The sequence below is a fragment of the Apteryx rowi genome, unplaced genomic scaffold, assembly GCF_003343035.1.
Source record: "Apteryx rowi isolate R43461 unplaced genomic scaffold, aptRow1 scaffold_137, whole genome shotgun sequence".
Classification (NCBI taxonomy): domain Eukaryota; kingdom Metazoa; phylum Chordata; class Aves; order Apterygiformes; family Apterygidae; genus Apteryx; species Apteryx rowi.
Genome location: NW_020447608.1, coordinates 102,470 through 125,770, shown reverse-complemented (window position 1 = coordinate 125,770; position 23,301 = coordinate 102,470). Strand labels below are relative to the sequence as shown.

Sequence of the window (23,301 nt, the reverse complement as noted above, 5' to 3'; positions counted from 1 at the left end):
AGCCAGAAGAGAAATAAAATTAAAACTATTAACCCTTAAAATGAAAGCTATTAACTTTGACCACTGAACCCCTTTAGGGACTACAACAGCCAGAGCTAACAACCCTGTTCATGTAGACTTCAAATGAAAAAGTCCTTGCTTGCTTGTTTTTAACTAACTGATCATCTGGAACTTTAGCCATGCACACCTGATGATCTTGTCCGTGCTGCTCGTGCCTTGCCGTGACATCGCCTGTGCTTCCGTAACTCCAGTGAAACAAGCTTCCTCTCATAAAAGAGAGCATTAGAGTCCACAGCTTCCAGCTTCATATCCAGCCTTCCATTAAGAACTGTTCTGGGAGGCATAATACAGAGACAACCTCAATCCCACTTTTTACTCCTCTCCTTGATGATTTAAGAGACCTACTAGATTTAGTTTCTTCAGGAAACAGTTTTCCTGACATAGTGAAGAAATATTTATGATCAGTCGAACTTTCTTGCACGTAAAGCCCGTAAACATTTGCAGGGAGACCCATTCAGAGACTTGCAAGTACTTTACAGAAGATCAGCTCTCCAAGTCCCCAACCTTATGTATCTAGCACCATGCTTTCATGACTAAGTAGCTTCTATTCAATACGAAGCAGCTCAAGGCATAATTAGTAAGCAAGCCTGAACTAGGCTCTAGGATTACAAAAGAATGGAGAGAAGGGGGAAGGGTGTACCTGGACCTGAATCCAGTCTTGACAACCTTTAGCTTGTTCTTCATCGTTAGGTCAGAGACAATAATTTTATTGTAATCCAAGTGAAAAGTGACAACCTTTCTACAATTTCTGTCTAAACCAAGGAGAAAGAAGTCCTGACAGATTCCTTACAGGAGACAAACATAATAACTTTCTGTCATTGCAGAAAGATCCAGTAAATGGCTCCTTACAGAGTAAGCAGCAATATCCACAAAAACTTCCTGTCGCTCCACTCAACTTTTGGATCTAGCAAAGTGAATATGTGGTTATATGAAGCCCAAAGCCTGATGCATTATAGAATCTTTTAAGAGAGCTCACATGTGAGGCTCACCAACATGGTAGGAGTGTCAGAGTAGCAAGCCTAAGAGGAGTAGCTTTAAGATCCAATCCAACAAAATTTAAGCTCTCCAAATGCTGGAATATTCTTTGTTCACAGCATTTACTTTACAGAAATGGTTGTGAGGGGTAGGAGCAACACAATCCTTTCTTATTTTGATGGGTTTCTCATAGAATAGGTGTTGACCCAGGACTTGGGAGGTAAGGATGTGTAAATCTAAATTTAGAGTAAATCCTACAAAATACAAATTATTTATTTAAAAAGCCATTTACCGGGGTCTCCCAGTGACCAAGTCTCTTTTCATCTTGCCCCTACAAAGGAAAAAAGGGCAAAAGGTTACCTTCCTTTCTGGATCACCAACAGGATTAAAAAGTCTCCAATATCTTTCACATGTAAAATGAAAAGGCCAAATCCACAGTATCTGTTCTGAATCCTATCTTAAAGGAGAGCAAAACGGCTCCAAAAGGGGAATTCTGAGTGGCTGTCCTATAATAGACACTTGCATCCATCTAGCTCAAATGGAGAATGTATCACTTGGAGCTAGCCTCTAGAAACATTCCTGAAATTATGCGGTGAAAAATCTTACAGTGCTGTTGCAGGAAGAACTTCCATAAATAGTATCTCCTCCTCAGTCAGCAATCTTACCCGTACTCTACAGTTACTTTATTGCAGAACTCTAATTTGGAGAAGAAAAACTGAGGCAGGGAAGGGAAGGTCTAAACACAGTGAAAGATGTTACATACAACTCTTAATGGAAGTTCAATTACCAGCACAAACTGGTCCAAAGCACCACCCAGAGAGGCATCAAACCACGCTTGTACAGCTCAGGAGGTAAAGGCAGGGATAATAAACCTTTGGAGTAAATTTCAGTGCTTACTTAACAGGAGGAAAAGCTCTGATGCAACTATAAACTTGAAACCAAAAGGTACGCAAGGACCTCCAACTCCAAACAGACAAACCTAGGTGCTTGGAGGCTTTTCATATCTATAGTCTCCTCTTCCCTACCAAAGACTCCCATGCCTTTTGCCCATTGCCCTTTTTGCCCTTGGATTCAGAACTGCAGCATATAAAAACGGGAGAAATGTCCACAGTCACTGGCATACTAAAAAGAGACGTGCAACTATATCTATCCTTGTAAATCACAAACAGGTGTTTATAACATTGGATGAGTGAGGAATAAATCTTTTTCATGCTGCTTGCGTCCCTTGCCTCCCTCCCAAATCCAACAGCTTTCTACCTGTCCTGAAACAGATGTGTAGCCAGCATATAGTTCATTGTTGTCTTGTGCTCTAAGAAGGATCTAGAAAAACAAAATACAGGATATATCAAGGTAGAGCTCAACACAGCGGAAGGCAGCATAATACAGAAAGAAGTCACCTATAAAAACCATCCCAGAAGAAGTAGATTGAGACAACATGCCGTATCACAAAAGAAAAGAGGAAAGAAGGAGAGCTATCACTTCTCAGCTAAAGTTCATGTTGAGGCAAGAGACTTGGAGAAATATTATGGACCTGAGACAAATAAGAAAAGCATAATGTAGTATCATTCACAGGACGAGTCCTATGTTGTGTTTATGGCCTAATGAGAGAGTACACAGACATGCAGCTTCAGGAGCTGAAAGCAGATGGCAGAAATGGATAATCTAAGGTGAATACATTTTCATTTATTCTGACAGAAAAGCAGCATCAGGTTCTGCGAAACATTTAATAGCCTTCTCTAAGGTGCAGTTAGGCAAGCTGTAGTTAAAAAAGGATGAGGAAAAAGCATCACCAGCACTAAGAATAAACTGTAACCTTTAACAAAGATCTCAGTATGCTCCCCTCTGATTGCTAATCTGTTTAATCTACATGGATCTACACAGAACATCCTTCAACACAGAGCATCAGTGCAACACTGAGCCATCTTACTGGAGACTTATTATTACCCATAAAGATCCCATGTTAACGGGGTAGGGAATATTCGGATGAAACCTCCTCTCCGCTCATTCTCCTCCCTCACACGACGAAGAACTTTTATCTAGGAACAGAAAGAGGAGAAAAAAAAAGCCAGCAAAATAGATACAATGGAGAATAAACCCTGAACAACATCTGAGTTCCAGAGAATAAGGCGGCTATTATGGCAGTCCTGGGACTGTGTACATATGACATTCATAGGCAATTTCACCTTACACTTAAATTCTGAAAGAGTCTACCACTGCTTAGAGTGCATATGTATGCTTGGCACGACTGAGGGCAAGGACAGTACTAGCGGTAAAATTTAGCAGTTTTGTACGAAAAATCTGCAATTTTTTAAACAGCTTCTTTTGTCATGTTTTTCGTAAACGTGCACTTGCTCTTTGCTGAGCAAATATCCCCACATACTGCATGAAAGCCAAGGTAAATACAAAATGTTTAACGGCCAACTTACCTCCTCCATGGAGAGACCTAGCACAGAGCTGCCTTGCCTTCCTGTTGCTTTTTCCCTGCCTGAGGGCATCAGGTTTTTCATTTCAGCATCACTGGCAGACAGAGGACGGGCATGCTGCAGAGACAGTGTGAATCCAGATTTTTCCCTTTCCTCTCTCAACTTATTTTTAAAAAAATCAGTTACATTCAAATTCCAGGCCCCCATGCCCAGCAGAATCTACTCTCTAAGGTACTACAGCCAGAATTCACATGGCCATACTCCGACTATTGAAGAATCCACACCCCAGTGGGCACTAAGCACGAGGATTCACATCCCTGTTTTTTAGCACAGCAGGACTCACAACTCAGGCATCAATGCCAGTATTCACACCCCTACTCCCTTCAGGAAAAGCATTAAAAGATCCACATCCAAAGGGTTCTAGAGCCAGGATTCACACTCATAGGCCCCAAGTACAGTGACATCCACCCCTCAAGGGCACCAGAACCATGAATCTCTGTCCCAGGTGTATTGACATACTAGAAGAATAGAACTGTAATTCACTGATGAGATAAAGTTGCAGGAAAAAAGTGAAAAATTCAGTTCAACAGCCATTATACTTATTCATTCGTTACTCTGTTGCCAGATCACAACTTGCTATTTCTTGCACTGAACAGACAGATCTTGTACATGCAGATACATAATGCAAATTTGCACACGTGCAAATTTAAAAAACAAAGAGAAAAGAAATAATTTGCAGAAAATCTCTAAGATCACTCTTAATCTAATGTGTTGCCCTGATCAGTTATAACAAAGCACAGGAATTCAAAGCATCTCCAAATTAACAGGATTATAAAATCTCAAGATCCCAACAAAACTGAAATCCTTGAACATGTTCTCAAGAGCATTTTAACTGGGCGTAGGCCCAAGTTGACATAAACTGTCTTTGTAAAAAGAACATTAAAAGGGTTTAGCTAAGAAGGTCTCCTGCCTTTATACAACATTCAAACATCCTGTTAGCACCATACTGAGCAAAGAATGTAATAGAGAACCTTCTTAATCTAGAAAGGAGAGAAAAACACAGTAGAAACCTTAAGTTGGGAAAGCCTAGGGGTATATCCCATAGTGCTCAGATTCATAGGAAACTTAGGGTGAGATTAGGTTGTATCTTTATTTCTAAGGACTATTTGAATGGGAACTGAATTCCAGTCCGTCTGCCTCATTAGAAATTGCAAGCAGCTATACAGAATCCGCAGGTAAAGCAACTGCAAAAGCAACAGGGATTGTACTAGAATGGGCTACATAGCAGTGATTGACATAGTAAAATCCAAAGAGAAAACTGACATAGCAGGTGCCAGCTGAAACATTTTGCTAAGTCTAATGAAAACTGAGTCAGTAAAACAACAGAAAACACAACAGTCTGGACAGGAGGGTAAGAGACACAAACATTTTTAGAAAAAATAAAAATGTTAGTAGTCAAGCAGGTTTGCTTGATGTTCTAGATGGCCTTAAGTTGAAAGGCTTTTAGTTTTTCCTCCTTAACTTCCCCTTACATCAGAAGCACAACCCAACAACTTTGCTTTAACAACTTCCTCTAAAAATCTCTTACCAGGTAACCTCTGCTTAAAAACCATTTCCTGACGCCACCATTAGCAATCATGTGAGAATTGCTGCTCAAAGAGAATGTCATCGGAAAATTTTCATCTTATCAGGTGATCTCCTTTCTAATGAAAAACTTCAAAGAAATCATCTTTATTGTTTCGATACAAATAGAAAATAGATGCCTACGTATTAGCAAACTGGGACTATGACTAGAGAAGCTCTGGTTCCCACCTGGGAACAAACTACTCTATGTCAAAATGCTAGAGGAAAACTCTTATTTTACTGAACTTTCTGCACAAAAACCTTCTTCAGTGTTTCCCTGCAGGATTCTCTCTTGCTGTAGCACAGAAATGTCTCTAGCTTCATGAAGTTCTTGCTTCCTCTTTGACCCAGCTTATCTTTTAAAAGTATATATAAATCCAGTTACCTTGATTCATCTCCAAATTCTGCAAGCCTCTCTGGTTCCCACATCATGATTCTCATTGCACTAATCATTGACAGCAGCTGGCAAAAGGATCCCTCCTATCTTCTACGAAACCTCATTATTCAGTTAGATTCTTTTCCAGTCTTATCTTTTCTCTTAACCTCAGCTAAACTTATACAAAATGACATAAATGGCAGTCCATAAAGTGAATTAAGCTCTCTATATGATTCCATCTGTCCTACCTTCCTTCCTGCTGGGAAACTTCAAAAAATGGTAATCACTATTATGCTAGCACATGAAGCCCAGCAGCAAAATGCTGTCTGCTGTGTCCCCACACAGCCAGGTGCTTATAATTGTAAACTAACACCAATTTGTCCATATGGCTTTCAAGGAGGGTAGCAAATTTGACATCTAGAGAAGCTGGATCAGCCTGGCTTATGTTAAAGGTATGCAGTTCTACATTTTCTTCTTTTTCTCATCTTCTCCAATCAGTGATCCAATTCACCCTTGAATTTTTCAAGATTCCTTCAGATGACTGTTTTACAGATAGTAATTACTTCTCTTGTTGGGTCACACAAATTTTGTCAATACAGATTCACTTGTGCTATCCTCTTTCATTCAAATCTATTCCATACCCTGCATTACACAGAGAAAATTTCTTCCTCCTTCCTTTTGATAAGTGACACTCCTCTTTACTTTTGGTTTCATCAACTCTTCCTTAACTTCTGCACTTTCCTTCTCAATGACCTACCAGGTCCTGAACATATCCATTGTGCTGCTATTGTCTTCATCATCTGATGACAGTGTCAACTTTATCTTTAAAAACCTAAATCGGATTTCTTTAAAACGCAGTTCAAAAATACCTGCAGGCTTAAGAACCTCTGAGAGGTTTCACCAAGCTGATCAAGCCTCTCAGCACACCTCTTCTACATTTTTTTTTTTTTCCCCAAGCTGCTAAAACTGATGCAAATGCTTTTCTATTCTTTGGTCCTGCTACATGGAAAAGTATTCCAGGACCTATTCATTGTACATAATAACATTTGAAATGGCATCCCTTACATTGGTAAAAGGAGTTGAATAAAGCCCAGTACTTACCAATCTGGTGTTTGTTGGTCGGGACTGCGCAGACACAGGACGCTACAAGAGACACACAAACGGAATAAAAATCTTGTGTTCTTCAAGACACTATCATCCCTGCCTGAACTCCAGAGAAGTGGTGAGTGCCCTAAGCAAAAGGATATAACTAGAGTCCAGAGAACTAGCTAATAGCTTCTATCATCTCATTTCAGATCTTGCTCCACAGATCCTCCACAAGTGCATTCTGTCCCCGTTCCAGACACGGCACTAATCTTAAACTCAAATGTGCTCAGCAGTTCAGAATGCATCTGAATAGAGGCATAATTTTTAAAAGCACACAGAAAAGAAAGCTCTGCAGCCAGGTGAATGAACTCAACTATCAAGACCAAAGTTCTTATTTTTTGTATGATAAATATTTTTCTCTAAGTAACTCTTTATTAGTTATGTATTAAACAGAAACAGATGCTGTCAATCTGAATTGTTCATAGAACAGAGGGGAAAAATAGTAAAAATCCTGAAATTCCAGAAGCCATTTCATTTAAATTTCTCAACAAAAGTCCAGTTCTAGTGGAGAAATAAGATATTACTATAACATTCAAGTACAAGTGTAGAAACAAACAGCAGAATGTCAAAAAGCAGCCTGTATTACTTAATAAGGACTCATTAGGCATCAGGCCTGTAAGTGAGACCAATTCAATGGTAGGGGTAGGTTCAAAAGAAAACTATTATCATAAGAGCTTAGTTTCTTCTTGCCTTTGGTGGTAGTCAGGCTGCCCTCCTCCTCTCCAATGACCAAGAGGAGCAAAGGGCATAAGGAAGGCTCCTCAAGAGACCTATCTATCATTTCTAGCTGTACTACAGCCAAGTTCTCCTCTATAGTTAGTCTTTGCAAAACAGGCTGAGGTCCCTTTATTGCTTATTATTTATTGTTTTATTATTAATTGAAAGGGCTCCAGCCCAAATCAAGAATAAGTTACAAAGGAAGCAGCTAAATTGTTTATATCTCTAGAGGGTACTAGTGATCTGAGAGTCAAACCAAAGAAATTGCACAAGGAACTGGCAGTCCATTCTGGTGAAATCCAGAAACAAAAGTCACCATAACTATCTCATGACCAAGAATGCTAGTTTCAGGATGTCTTTCTCAGGAAGTGACTTTTCCACAGATTAAAGATGGCCTATGTAAACAATTAAAACTTAAGAGATCGTGAAGGAGTTAAACAAAAGAGGCCAAAAGTACCCTTTGCAACTGAAAGTGGGAACAGAATTATCAAACATTCAATACAACCTGAGATAAAATGCATTCAGCAAAGAGCAGGCCAAAAAATACTGAACCATGGAAAGAGCTATACACCTATTTACCCATAGGTTTTCCATTTAGTTACTAAAAAAAGCTATAAAACCTCATCACCGTATTAGAAAGTTGTTCCTCATAAACAAAACACAGGTGATGGGGAGAAATGTCCCAAAAGAGTAGTCCTATCTCGTATCCACTGCTTTCTGATATGAAATTTAGCTTTTAAACAAAATCATTCTACAAGTTAAAATGCTCCTTAAAATTCAGTGCTTCCCAGCTGCTCAATTTTCTAAACTCTGTCTTCTACAAATGTTTTCAAAGGAAAAAAAAAAAAAAAAAGACTTCAAGTCATCAGGGTCTGATCTAACTGCTCTAAGACAGAGAAGGTTATTCATTTTTTTCTAGAATGGCGCCTGACTTATCTCATGTACCTTTTGCTTGTCACAGAGAGCACTTTGACAGTCACAGGGATCTGTATGAAATCCCATCTATTAAACTGGGCTCAGGAGCCGTAGACTCAGACAGGTGTTATAGACACTCAAATGTCATCTTACCACCTATTCACATCTCTCACAGTGATTCCAGATTCCAAGTTTTACAAGAAGCAAAGCGTTACAATTTGTATGAGTTTTCCATGTGCTAAAATGGACACTGTATTGGTATTCTGTCACTGAACAAAAATCACTTTTCATTTCCTACTTGAGTTGAGCCACACGTCACTCACAGGAGCATGTGCATCACCTGCAGAGAGCTGGGATATATTCACTGGCAGTAAAAGGCTTGATTCAGGATACATTTCTTGCCTTATTTGCCTCATGAGAAATGCGTTTGAAAATTCAAATGAAACAGGGGATCTCCCTGCCACTTGTGGGTGCTCCATCATCACAGATATTTATGGGATTCATCTAGTAGCCAGAAAGAGATAGAGGAACAGCTGCCTTTAAACATTACAGTGCTAAGAAAGCACTATCTCAGCAGAAAAGGTAATGGAGAGTCAGAGCAAGCCACATGAGGCCTCAGTCCAAGGAACCAAGGGAAAGGGAGAGATTCCAGGAGTAAAGGGGAAAGAAAGCCTAAATTTCAAATGCAAAGCACTTTCTGCTTGGAAAGAGATCTCAAACATATTCATAAAGCTATAGGGTTTTGGAAGCTTGTTGCCCACAACAAAATGAAATTGGCTGAAATGCCCATAACTCAGCTGCATCCACTGAGTCTCTTCTCATATAGTTACATGAGAAGTCCAAAGAACCTCATCCATTCACTGGCGCTCTCACCTTTGAGCCAAATTGGATGAGAATGGCTTTCTTGCTGTTCTCCTTAGTTCTGGCTTGTTGAAGTCACTTACCTGAGGCTTCTGGTATGGATTTCTCCTGACAGATTCAGATGAGTGACAAACTGCCCGGCTTAACTGCTGGCCTGGATCCTGGCATACAAAGCCTATGGGGATCAGGAGCCACATGAGAACTTTTAAAGACAGGCAAACCCTGACATATAAAGCTAGAATTTCTGTTAATGATCTTAGCTTACATATGGCCCTCCTGTCTCTGCCCAAGCCCCAAAAAGGATGCCGTTCCTTTCTTTGTCTGACTTTTTTAATCCCAAAGTTTGCACATTGCATTACATTTTTGGAATAAAACTAGAACTTGCTTCAAAACTAAGTACTTAAATCAATAAGATGGGTTGCTGAATAGCAACACAGAGAAATACTCCCTTCCTTAAACAACTGAGCAGTAACTTGATGACAATTCTCTCTTTTAGGATGAAAGGTAAGTTGCTCAAGTAACTGAACCAAGACATACTAGGAATGCCTAAAAGGTACTGTGTACTAGAAAGTCACGTAGCTTGGAGTCATCATCTTGACTCCACTTCTACAGAGCCTAACCAGAATCCACATAGTCTTACCAATCATTCACCCTAAAAAAAATGCAGAAATACTGATTCTGAGGACTAAGTCCTCAGAAGTTGCCTGTTTAAGAGAAGTCACCTGTTTAAAAGAAAAAGAGTAACATCTTCAAATACCAGAGACCCTTAATATCGCCTAAGCATCGCAGAGATAGGGATTATTCACAGGCTGAATTCCAAAATGACCACATAAAACTTCCCCATACTAAGTGCAGCTACTCTCTTTAACCTCAATTCTCCTCTATTACACTAAAAATTCCAGTTTCATAACTTAATATAGCTATCCAAGCACTGTCTAACATGCAGCTCAAACATACCGTTTATTAGCTTTAAATGAGGTAAATATTCAAGCAGCTTTTTGTTACACTCACCTACAAGGGTGAACATATCCGAAAGCATGCTAGCTTTGATCTTCAGGTCCAAAGGAGCATCACTATCCCCCCATGGAACAAAGAAGAAGAGGAATTATTTATCTGGTATGAGAGGATTGCATCAATATCCAGGATGCTTTCCAATATATTTTCTTTGCATTGGTCCTTAACACAGGCATCACAGAACCCACAAGCACCTAGGTGACTTTCACACACATGGGTAAACATCAAACGGCAGCAGATTAACCTATTTCTGTTTATAAACTTGGTATCTATTGATTTTATCCCTTTTCACAGCTTTACTCTTCTAATTCAACACGTGCAGCCTTGTTTTAGCTCTGCTTGGCCAGAAACATTTTATTTGAATGTATCTATACTGCATTTCATGGAATGGAGGTTTCCGTCATATAATTCTTAAAAACTACAATTACCTATGTCTCTTCCACATAAAATCATGAAGCCATATGGGTTAGCTCTGATGGATAACAACAAATGATAGGGGAAAGCAATAGATACAGAGAGATCAGACAGTGGGGAAAGACAGGAAGCATACTTAATTCTATCCAGTGGGAACAACAATAGAGTTAAGACCAGACAAGCAAAGTTTGTTTTCTTGACAGCTGAGAAACAAGCCATTTTCTACAGTACAGTGAAAGATGCCAACAACTTTGGCAAAGAGACAGGCAATCATAACAAAATGGAGCAAAGGATGCAAATATGAGTTGGCTTTAAAGGCAAAGAATGCAAATAATTCACTGTGTACGCATATGAGTGCAAACCAACAAACCGGGAAATTAAATGTCATGGAAATATTCTCATTGCACCTAAAAGCAAAACGGGTATTGTGGAAGCTAGGGTGTTGAACTAAAAGAAGATAGWGTGTGTATAGAAATAATTTGAATGCAGGATAAAGAAGGAAAGATCAACAGGGGTATCAGATATGGTTATTCCAGGAACATATGTATAATTTAAAGCTGATTAATACTGCAATATCTTGGAGATATTACTCAGATACATTATTATAAAAGTGTATTATGCACCTACACTCTCGTAAAGTTAAAGCATAGTCCAGAAAACACACATCTGAACCTCTACAAAAAGAAATCCTGAATTTTCATTAGAGTTTGAGGTCAGCGTAAGGGCCAAGAAAACACTCACACCAAAGGTTTTATCTAGAGAAAGTACTAGACCAAGAATCTGAGCCCAAGCATGCATTTACATACTCCAGTCAAGCATAATGCCTGAACAGTGCTTTGACTCTAAATTCTTAAAGCGTCCACTGGGCCAAGCAGATTGAAACCCAACACAATAGTCTGAAGAGTTTCAGAATTTGTCTATGATAGGAGATTATGAAGTGTTAACAACGATGATGGACTGTGGAGGAGAATTAATTTAAAAGAAAATGGAATCCCAACTGGGTTCTTTCAAAACCTATTGCTGCAATGAGTTTGTTTATGCAAAGAAAAAAGGAAAGGACTAGCCTCTCTGTCAGCTCTTAGCAGTGGAACAAATACTCTGCAGGCTTCATGAAACCATGCCCTCCTAGGACCGCAAGTTTCAAAGACAACCATATCCAGCAACAGCTGTACTAAAGTCCCAGCCCTTTCTGCTTATGAAACTGGGAATCACTTACCAGGCCAATGATGGCGATAGGTTCACTTCCAACAGCCAGGGCTTGAGAGTGGCATCAATAAGGACATCAAAACCATACAGCTCTGAAAACACAGCAAACATAGCAAATTCAACCTACAACACCTTCAAATGTCCAGATAGGGTCCAACACAGGTCTCTATCAGGTCATTTCTATCTATCTCATTTATGTGAAATCCAGTAAACTCTCTAAGACTGAATAACAACATTCCACAAGTGGGAAGTTTCACTCCCTAAGAAGAAAGGTTAAAACCATTCTGTTTGTGGGGAAAAGAGGAAAGTGGAAAATGAGTCTTAGGAAAATATTATATAGAAAAATAAACTCTGAAAGAGAAAGAAGGATCAAAGAAAAATAGAAGAACCAGATATTTCATCATGCACAAACTTCCATTCTTTCAGAACTCAGCTACTTCTGTTTCCACATAAAAGTGGCACAAGAATCTTTTCACTGGATCCTGGAAACAACAGAACTTTATTCTCCTTTTGCTTTTTAATCCCTATCATTCATTGTTCCAGTTAGGTATAGATAGTGTCCTGTCTTTCAGCCATCGGCTCCATCACATTTATTCCTGTATTTTTTTCTGCAGAATCTCCATAGGAGTACAAGAGTCTTCTCCTCTGCAGCTCCCTCTACACAGATAACCTCCCATAACTCTTTATCTTATTGACAGTTTGCCACTTTGCAACACATCACTTGAGAAATATTTTTTTCTTAGCTTCTAAAACATCTCTCTCACTCATAACATATTATGTCTGCTAGACATATTGTGCAGGTCAGACTGAAGCCAGCTTCCCATTCCAGGACTGATTTTATCGTTTCACTCCACACAACACGTTTTCTCTATTTTGTGATAGAGTTGCAAGAAGGATGATGCTACACAAAGAGGACTGTAAATAAGAAGTTGGCATTAATACAGTTCCCTCTTTCAGCATTAAAAAACAAAGTTTACGTTCATCAGCGCAACTTGTGCACATTTTTTCAAAACTGGGTATTGGCAGAGAAGAAGGATTTCGATGGAATTAACCAGTTCCCTAGTGTCAGGAGTGAAGGCAGAAGAATTTCTTTGCCATGCTGCTTTCCTTAAATTCTGGCCACAGCATTTTGTCGCCTGACTGACATTCATGCTGGCTCCAGGGAGCTGGACTGCTTGACAAGATCTTCCTATGCAGACAGCTGTGTGAGAGCTCATGTAGCTTTTGATGGGAAGTTAATGAGCTGCAGGGGGGACTTGGAAGAGGAGGAAATGACAGCAGAATTTGTGAGTGTTGCCTGCTCACTTTTCTGAACCCTGTAGCCAGACAGTGGATGGGAAGGAAAACGGCAGAGAGTTAAGCAGTTGGTTCACTCCAAAGAAATGAGGCTGAATCTACATTTGGCTGTCTTGCTTCCCTGACTAGGAAGGCTGCAGTGGAAGAAAAAGGAGGAGGTGGGGATTCTGAGTATAAACATTAGTAAAGCATTTTGAACAGGAGAAATCTCTGATAATTTTAATATCATTTCAAAAGACAATCCCATGTTTAAGTGAAGAGCTGTGACTCTCACTGCCCAGCAAACTCAGGTGGGCAGGCTGCTCATCCCCCAGGCAGAGAAGCAATGAGTGGGCCTGTGACCTCCCACCCCCAGGCAGGAAGCAGAGCATTTTGTTTTGACTAGATGCTGCTTCTGCTGCTGGCCATTCCCTCCCTCTGCCCCTCACAAGGCCTTTGCTAATAATTTTGCTCCTCAGTCTCTTATCCCCTCCCACACTCTTCTCCCTTCCAATTCACTTGTTCTTTAAACCTCCCTCTTTCCCACCCCAATAGTTCTAATTACTCACTGACTGCCCTCATTTACAAACATGTATGGGAAACTTCTTGACATTGGATAGCTCTGTCCCCTGACCATGCTGCTGGTGCTAGACATTCCTTTCCCTTGTGTTTGCCTTGTTTATTAGGACAGTAAGCTCTTTGCAGTATCCCTTTTGACCCAATTCAGTTGCTAAACACAGGCATCTAGTGCCATTTGCAATGCTCTAGGATCTCCTAGCTGGCCTCCACTGACACACCACAAGGGCCCAGGTCTCCCATACATCCAGTGTCATATCCACTAGCCTGAGACAGATGTCTTTGCTATCCCAGGGCATCTCAAGTGATGCAAGATCCAAGTTTTGGCAACTGCATCGAGACTCGCAGGTACTCATACAGGGCTTAGCCCAAAGGTGTTCTCAAGTCTGACTGGGGTACTATAACACAAGTAGAAGTTTAATTGCTTGTGGTTCAAACTATCCTAGAAATGTCTCCCTGACCCTTTCCACATTTGGAAAATGAACCACCTCGATTAAACACTGAAGAGAGAACCCTCCTACTGTGAAGCTCCACCTTTATTTGTAAAAATAAATAAATAAAAGTTCAAGTTTATATGCAGGCAGCACAAAGATGTACAATTACATGAGCATGGCAAAGATCAGAAGTGTATCCTCTACAATTACCAGCTTCAGTAAGACTACCATTTCCCTCTGTATGGAGAGTAAAGAAAACTGAATGACTAAAATAGAAATGTGTTCTAGCCTCTCTCCTCAAATGGTGGCAATGGTAGGTTTATGACAGCCCATGCTGCAACATTTATTATTAAGGGAAGAATGGAAGAAACTAAGATATAAAGTTTTTGCAGTGCCTTCCTTTGCTTCCCTCCCCTTGCTACTACAATTCACAAAAACACATTTCATTCTTGCAGTTTGCCRAAGAGATTGAAATCATATCAGAAAGTACTGGCTGTTGCCAAGACTCGCAAGAACAGCCACTTCCCTCCCACTCTTGCAGAAAAGTCATTGCTGACAGAGCTTCCCAGTCCTCCCAAGAGAAGGGCTAGCTTCAGACTAAAGTCTAACAGCAATAGTTTAGCCATAGATTTTTTTTTGCTAGTGTCATTATTTAAGAAATAAGACGAAGGCTAGAGACATGCTCTGAAGCTTTTTGGTTCTGGTAAACTACCACATATTACAAGTTTGCGTTATAGTCCTGTCAAAGATGGCACTGGCAATCCCTTTTAGTAAATATCCCCAAAGAATTCACTATTTTCTGTAAATCTAGCAACTAAATCACAAGCAGTGGTCTGTATTGTAAACAATGTTTTTATGATTTCCTCATAGAATAAGCAAGCTCAGTTCCTGGAGGGTTACTGTAATTCTGGTCTTTGTCCTCAGCTTGTTCACTGAGGATCAGCTTAGATGATACCTTTCTCTGCCCACCCTCCCCCCACAAAAAAAGCTTCTTATTGCAAAGGACATATACCGCAATTAAATGGGAGGCAACCTGAGGTTATAAAGTGACACATACACACCTAAAAAAGTTACATAGTATGCAACTCTTCTGCTTCTGCAATAGAAACAGACCTCCTGATTTTGAGTAGTGGCACATTTACAAACACACTTAGCGCAAGGAACTACACTTGTACCACTGATATTTAAGTCTTCCCTTTTTACCTTACTACTACTTCTGTGCTACAAAGCTATTCTGCAGAACATGCTTATAATGACAGCACATATCAAGAAACTTAAGTTACAAAAAAAGTTACCTGTGCTACAAATTCATTTAAGCAGCAACTATGCTACATAAAGGAGAAAAACTTTTAAGAACATAGTGATGAAAGTGCTGCTTTGTTGAACACATTGGCAAACCCGAGGCTTCAGAGACTGTAGAGTATTTTGTAAATAAGTCAGCAAACTCCTAGAGACCACTTTATCTAGTGATGGTACAGTATCTGTCTGAACTCTGGTAGAGTACATCTTAACAGCTACAGGGGCATAAACAGTCTGCATGTTAGGGGCTAACACCATCAGATCCAGAATCATTCTTGCTATTCCACAAAAGGTCAGCTTAACAGTTTAGCATTTGGTAAGCAAAACTCTCTCGTATTAAAAGATATCAGAATGAAGTCTCTACTCCGGACACAGGGTTTGGGGAAAAGTACTGGTGCTGTAGTCTTGCAGAGGAATTTGTCTTGCACTCTAAATAATATCTGGTTTTTTAACCTCTAACCTCTGGGGACTTTATTTTAATAGAGAAAGGCTCTAACTCCCAGTGTTACCATTACAAGAAAGGATCCAACAAGATGGTACAGAAACAATCCACACCTTGGTGTTCTTGTCTACTTCACGAGAAATGCATGCTGCACCAACCAGAGCCTATCATATTAGCTTGGCTAAATGAGTAATTACCTCACTTACAGACAGAGACACTTTCTCCACTACAGCTAACTGAAGAAAGCCCATTGCTTACAACATGACTTCTCAACCTTTTTTTCCTTCCACTGAAGCCTGAAGAACATTCTGCCACATTCCCCCCAAAATCCTGCCGTCTTCAAATTGAATTAATTTCAGTCTACCTACAGAAGCCAGTACTTCACACATTTGGCGAAGAGAAGATTTCAGTAGGGCTCATCATCCATACCAAATCAGACTTAGGATCATCTTTCTGCTCTGGAGTCAGAAAAGCTAATAAGGCCATCTTCAAGGCTAACATCAAAGAACAGGAGTGTTGGTGCAAACTGAGCGGCCTTTATAGTCTTACTCTTACAGAGTATATAAAATTATCAGCCTCAGAAGGGGAAAAAGTTCTTCAACCCACAGTGTGAGATCACAGCCTGTGAAAAGGTTAACATCTCAAGTCACCCTGGGACAACCCCTCTACTTCCCTTATGTCATCAAGGAATAGAAGAGTAGATATGCTAGTTATTTAATAAATTTAGGGGGGTATAGCAGATAAATCAAAATGAAAGCCATAAGCCTCCACAGATATGTAGGTATATGAGGGGAGGGAGAAAGAGAGCATGTTTCGTGACTTCATTACCCAAGGTTCTTTTGATTTTAAACCCCTATATTAATGACCTTCACTCCAAAACTCCAACAACCTTAGCCCCAGCAAGTATAGGACCTAAGTGCACACCAGTATTCCCCACTTCCATATTCTTAAGTCCTTAATGTCACTGTGAGACCCAATGGCAACACAAGATGTATTAAGAAACCAATTTTGATACAGACTTTGGTAACACAAGTCCACTGATGCCAAGAAGTTGGCAGTGCTGGTTGCTTCTTTACTGCTGTTTATGGAATAGTTCATTCTTCCTAGGTCTGCCCCAGTCCCCTAAGAAAACCTGTTAAAGAAACTGGTGCTATCAAGCTGAGAATAACTTTCTAAAGCAACCAGAAAGCTTCAGCAGCAGCAGGGATGCTGACTCCTTTAGCTGAGCTCTGGGCACTAATTCATCAGCACTCAGTTAGGTACCATCCAGAACTATGAAGTGATGGGTAGGGAAAACTGTGCAGGTACAAAGATCTGCTCCTGTAGGGGTTATCACTGGAAGAGCTATCCCTCAAACTCTTCTCACCCTTAAGGTTCAGCTGACATTTTTGTTCTGTTTTGAAGATATATATATATATATTACAAAACCTGCACTGGCATATTATGATTATCTGGAGGCCTGTCCAGAAATGTACAGGCCTCCTGAATCTGAGGGTAGCCAGAGGACTCTAAGAACATTTTTCAGACTCAAAACAGCATCTTTATATGCTGTTTTTAAAGTAAAGACTGGCAGTAAGGAGGTAAAAAAAGAGAATGGATTATGCTTTGCAAAAAGAATAAATATATGGAATACCTATTCTGCTCTTCACGTGATCTATGAAACCAGGAAAAGAGATAGGATATGTGTATGGTATACATATGGCTGACCCAAGAGTCTCCAAGCAGGGACTCACCTACATTCATGTGGAGTGAGCCTGCAGATAAATTCTTGAAGAATCTTAATTTTTGATATTCTGTAAAATTCGTTATAGAGCAGGATAGCACCGTTCAATGTTACAGATTGCTACCTTTCTCCCAGGCAGGACCACTGTTACTACTAGGGAAATGAAATGCTCACAAACAGCAGTAATGTAGATGGTTGAGGACTGGTGATTAGATACAAATTAAGACTTCTTTTTAAGCATTTAGCTCCAGGTTGGCACCACACAAATGCAACTGTTTATTGTTTGCTCTATACCATCTTGATGTAAATGTGATTAGAAGCACAAGCCTGACCTATTCAGCCTTAGAACACATGAGCAGCTGAGTAAAACACATTTCCTTGGTGGGATCAAGAAGCATGCAAAATTGTCCTATCCTGCCCTCTTGAATGCAGAAGAGTTCAACAGTCCCACTGCTGGGTTGACTTGTGCTAGGAATGAAACAGGGGACTTGTTCTATTGCTTCTTCAGGCTCATGTTGCAGTAAGTAGAGAAAACGGTGCCACACAGGATCCTGGCACAAATGCTGCACCCAGTTGCCTTCATTCCACCCCCTCTAAACCATCCTAGGGAGAGTGGGACTGTCTGAAAGCAGACCTCACTGCCTTTTCTAGCCCACCCAGAAGTGCATGCTCTAGGAGAGAGAACAATGCAATCTTTAAACAGCTTGGGCATATGTATCCCCATCCCACCTCCTGCTCACACTTAGTCACCTCTGCAAGGCCATGCACAGAGTGTACAAAATTCCCACCAACCCTCAAAGTTAACCCAGTGCTGCCAGAATCCTGCATCTTTTTAACTTCATACAGGCTCTGAAGAAGAAAAAGGTATCCTCTTTCAGGGTCAGAAGAAACAAGTTGATCACTATCATCCGAGCACTTTTGTTCCCACACTTGAATACCTTTCCTTCCTTGGGAATAATGCTTGTCATAGTTCTTTTGCCCCTCAAGAACAGATAACAGCGTATTTTTGCCTTTATTGCTCTGACCTCAGAAGATCAGCATTTTCCACACTGACCGGGAAAAGAGGTCCATACCTATATTTGAACAAGAGCATCACCCTCGCCTTTTCATATACAATCACACTCTCTTCCCCCCTTTACCCAAAGTGACTATATCCTAACCGTCTAGAAATGTGACCAAATCATGGGCTATGTTAGGCAGACTCAAGCAAAAAAGTCTTTGAAAGAAGTCTTCTTCTATCAAAAGCAAAAGCCAAGGATGTTTCCAGAAATAATACATAAGTGGACCAATGACCAACCCTGTTCAGACCTAAATCAACTTCCTAACTTAAGAGCTACTGTCCAGAAGTATTAATTGCAGAACAATATAAATCAAAGGAATAAACACTTTTTCATTGGAAAGAACTGTAGTTTTTTCAGTGTTATTTGGTGAGTTTGTTGGTTTTTAAAAAGCACAGGGGATGGGATGTTTGTCCTAGGATTCCCACCAAGTTCATACTCAAGCAATTATATTCTACTCCATAAACTCTCCCTACAGTCTTAATTGGGACATTACATTTCTCTTCCTTTAAATTGAAAAAATAGCAAAGATACTGCAGAGAAAACACTTAGGAAAGGAACGAAGCACCACAGCAGGAGATCTAAACTGTTACAGAGAGAAAGTGGGCAGCCTGATCTAAACAAATAAGAACTTGTGATTTAATTTTTAGAAAAAAGGTGGTAATTGTGCTGGAGTCCTACCCCCTCCCACAACAGCATTACAAAGACTGGAGTAGAAAATACATCAAGTTACTCATGTTTTTCTAGGATCTTTCCAACCAAGAGCTTCCTCTATATCTGAATCTCAGATATAGGTTTCAGAACTCAGATTCATTTTAAATGATCAGTCTTCTCAGGGCATACATGCGGTTTCATCGTTCACAGCCCAGTAAAAGGGGAGGGGGGGGAACAAAAGAAAACCCAGGCTCTTGGGAGGCTCTACATGCTGCCTTGAAATCTTCACTCCCAGTTTTCTCCCTGTGCTCATTCACAGAAACAGCTACGAATTTAGCAATTCTGAACATTCTCAGCTAGGGGAAAAAAAAATGCCTTTTTACAACAGGGTTAAAAGTTGGCAAGGCCAAAGAGGGTCAGAACAAGACTCAGGGATGAAGAATGAGCCATACAGGACGACAAGGGCAGCTCAAATCCTTGGGACAAGGACCTCAACTTAATTGAGGAGGAAGGTGGCAGAAAGTACTGAGCCCTGGGAATGCTTCTGGCTCCCTAGGGAAGCAATGTGGCTCCTACTTAAGCTCTCTTTCCTGGGAAGCTCTTAATTCATGTTTACACTGAAACAAATGGAACAAAACAGTTTATTTGTGGGGGAGCATCTGAGAGGTGGTTAGTACAGCCCTGGGGAGGCAGCAGGAAGTGGGATAACCTCAAAGCCAAGCCCAGCAGAAAGTACATGAGGAACATTAGTTTCCACATAAGCAGCTCAGAGGAAACTAGAGACAAACAGAGAGGAAAAGGGAAAAACAAAACAGAGGCAGTTAAGGTTTAGTTTTTTGTTTTGTTTTGTTTTTTTAAATCCAGTTGTTGATATTCTTGGAGTAGCTGCTAAACTGCTACTTCACTAGAAGCAATTATCTAACTTATAAATCCCCATCTATGCCAAGGTTCTCCAACTCTGAAAGAAGGCATCAGAGTCATTTAGGAAAAGCTAAGGCCAGAGAGATAGCTAGCTTATCAGATAACCAAATAACATATCAGCCATGGCTCCTCCTTGGATTCTTCACTGTCTCTCATGACCCCTGAGAATCCAACAACGACAGCATTTATGTCAGCCTGGGGAAAGCTGCAGGACTGTAAATACTCAAGCAAAATGCAAGAGCCACACAAGTAGATTTACCTGTCAAAGTTTAAATATAAGTTCCTCCCAATACCTAAACACATGATAGTCTAAGCTAAGTTTGGCCACTGGTTTAAGCACTGACTATTTGGGGCTAATTTATAGATTTGTTTCCCCTGCTCTGAGACTCCTACCTCATGTGAATATTTGTGTGTGCAGACGGCAGCTAAGAGCAGGAGGAGGCCGCTTTAGGGAAGGTTGGGAAGCAGCCACTGGAAAGCAGGAGAAGGTACACTGTGGTACCAGCCGCTGCTTTCTGGAGCTCTTCCCAGCCTCTGCTGCCAGTGAGTTCTCAAAACCCTTTGCCAGCACATTGTTCTGCATCCAGCTTCCAAAAGAAATAGGCTTTGACGCCACCATGTGGTATTCTCACACAAGCACAAGCCCAGAAGTATTACCACCACTATAATTCCAGGCACTTCATTACACATTCCTCCCTAGTCCTCAGACAAAGGGCACAGTAATTCAGCACTACATTGAGTCATCTAGCCCAACAATAAATATTAAATGCTCTGAAGGGAAGTTTAAAATGATTAACCTTTGCAAGTGCACCAGTGGGACTGTTACTTTAACTTTCCGGCACTCCCCCAGGTCCCTTTCCATCATGCCCTTTTCTAGCATCAGACTCTGATGGATGACACTGATACATGGGCAAAGGTGATTCAACATCCCCTAATGTCAGAGAGGCCTACAGTGAGAGAAAACAAAACCAGGCCTCTTTCCAAAAGGAAATCAAAATTTATCTGTAGCACTGGAAAGCTGGAAGCTGCAAACAGCACTTAAGAGCAAATCAACAGAGATGCCCCCAGTTCCTTACCAAAGCAGCTGCCACGATGTGAAAGAAAAGTTTTACAGGCTGCAGCAATGACCAGCTCAGCAGAAAGTACAGTCTTGATAATCAGGTCCTCCACGTTGGCCATCAGTGCTGCAAGGAGGGTAGAGGGGGAAAAAAAAAAAAAAAAAGAAAAAGCAGACTGAGAAGCAGCATAGCATATCTAGAAAAGCATGAGTATATGCATATGAAAACATATCCTTGTGAATCAAAGCACATAAGAGCCTATGAATAACAAAGCCATAATGTTTATATAGAAATCCATGCAAGCAGGCATGTACATGCACAAGTATTTTAGTGCAAAAATGCTCATAAATGAGTATGGTAAAAGTGAGTACATGTATAGTGCAAGTAAGCAGGAACATGTGGCAAGCACATCAGCACAAGTCAGCTGGAGTCTGATCACACCATCAGGAAGGATTAAACAAGAGTGCACTAGGAGATAAACCCTCAAACTACAGGGTACAAGCCAAAGCCTTTGAGGTACAAAATAAGTTTTTCTTGTGGACTTTTATGAATTAACTGTTCTGTGATGTAGCACCTTCCTCTAAAGCAGCTGTTCCCCAACTATGATTTACAGATCATTTAGAAGTGATATGATTGATGACAGGACCCAGGCCTCCTAGCCTACAGGCACTCTGCAGATTCAGTAAGGAAGCTCTCTCCAGCTCCTATGTATGCCTGTAAACAGAGCTCAGAACAAAGCAGAGCTGAGACAGGGAGCAAAAGGCAAGATAAGATACACATTAGATGGAGACATGGGTCCTACACTGGGCTTGAGATGAGTCATGCAATACAAAGAACAACACACTGTTAGTTTCTATTCTCAAGGGCAAATAATAGAGAAGTGAGAGAAGAAGGGAATGAACAAACACTGGAGTCCTAGTCTGAAAAGTTAGTAGGGGTTGTAGCACCCTCCCACAACCCCTCAAAGGGAAAACAAGCAAACACACCAAAAACTCCACAAACCCATGCAGACACTTGGGAATCCCTGTCCCAAAGAACATTTAGTACAAAACACTTAACTAGGGAGTTCAATTTAGCCCTACAGTTGTATTTTTCAAGTTCAGAAGATGACATGCAGGGACCTGAACAAATGCTAAGGAACATGCAAGCAAAGTCAGATGTGAACTTCTGTGCCAAGAGAGGACTAAGTGGAAGCATGGGAATGCCAAAGTGCACATAAACATCCCAGAGCACAAAAAACTTGCCAGCTCAGACAGCGCCAGCACTCTCCAGCCAGCATTCTGCTTCCCTACAACCAGAACTAGATGCATCAGAGAAAGGTGCAAGAAGCCTTGTAACAGTTTACAGAGAAACCTTCTCACATTGCTCAGCAGTTTACTTAGTCATAAGAGTGTATGTCATATACTTTAGATTAGAAGGGAAAAACAATACCAAATAACCAGGTGTGTACAACTGATTGAAAATGTACGGTGCAAGTGATCAGAGAGCCATGCATGCACACGATGGGGGAAAGGTCTACTTCCATGTGAAAGCCAGATTCAAACCCCTTCCTCCACCATCTAAGTGTTCCCTGGCAACACTCACAAGATGGGCATAGCTGCTATCAGTTAGTGTTACGGAGGGCTCAGTATCACAGGTAATTTATCCCTTAAGAAAGGATATACCTCGATTCTGCTCTGCAGATGCATTTACTTCCAGCAGACCCGGCAAAGGTGTGGAAGAGGGAGCTATTTTATATGAACACAGACTGAAGTGAAAACACTCAGCGAAACCTGAGCCATGGAAAGACGACACCACATCCAAGAGTCATTCAAACTGGCACAGTTCTCCAGAGGTTGGTCACTCATCAGACTGAGCAGGCCATGGGAGCAGAAGAGGGAGGGAAGCTTTTAGAAGGGATGGGATGACCTTAAGAAACGGGAAATGTAGGTAAAATATTAAGAAACACACCCTGAGAAAGTCTCAGAATATAATTTGCAAAAGGGAAGGGGTAGGATTCATCTCTGGGGATAGAGAATAAGTTCACAGCCCTAGTGAATTAGCTATAAGGAACAATGCTTTCCTCCACCCTGTCCTGATGCTAAATGGAACTCACTACAGCTCTTCCCTGATTTTTCTTAATATTCTCACT

General features: G+C 40.7%; 1 protein-coding gene across 18 annotated transcripts in view; it reads right to left on the bottom strand.

Annotated features, from left to right (window-relative positions):
* TTLL5 (tubulin tyrosine ligase like 5) overlaps nucleotides 1-23,301 on the bottom strand; it is a 135,369-nt gene that overhangs the window by 89,561 nt on the left and 22,507 nt on the right. For 16 of the 18 annotated variants that reach the window (XM_026057165.1, XM_026057171.1, XM_026057172.1 and 13 more), the window contains 10 exons: nucleotides 21,189-21,296; nucleotides 11,741-11,822; nucleotides 10,108-10,169; nucleotides 9,180-9,271; nucleotides 6,559-6,600; nucleotides 3,462-3,575; nucleotides 2,980-3,071; nucleotides 2,293-2,355; nucleotides 1,328-1,366; nucleotides 188-333 (listed from right to left, as the gene is read on the bottom strand). In XM_026057165.1, the coding sequence (XP_025912950.1) occupies nucleotides 188-333; nucleotides 1,328-1,366; nucleotides 2,293-2,355; nucleotides 2,980-3,071; nucleotides 3,462-3,575; nucleotides 6,559-6,600; nucleotides 9,180-9,271; nucleotides 10,108-10,169; nucleotides 11,741-11,822; nucleotides 21,189-21,296 (840 nt within the window). The remainder of the gene's footprint in view (nucleotides 1-187; nucleotides 334-1,327; nucleotides 1,367-2,292; nucleotides 2,356-2,979; nucleotides 3,072-3,461; nucleotides 3,576-6,558; nucleotides 6,601-9,179; nucleotides 9,272-10,107; nucleotides 10,170-11,740; nucleotides 11,823-21,188; nucleotides 21,297-23,301) is intronic. The other 2 variants (XM_026057168.1, XM_026057170.1) reach the window with 2 other exon arrangements.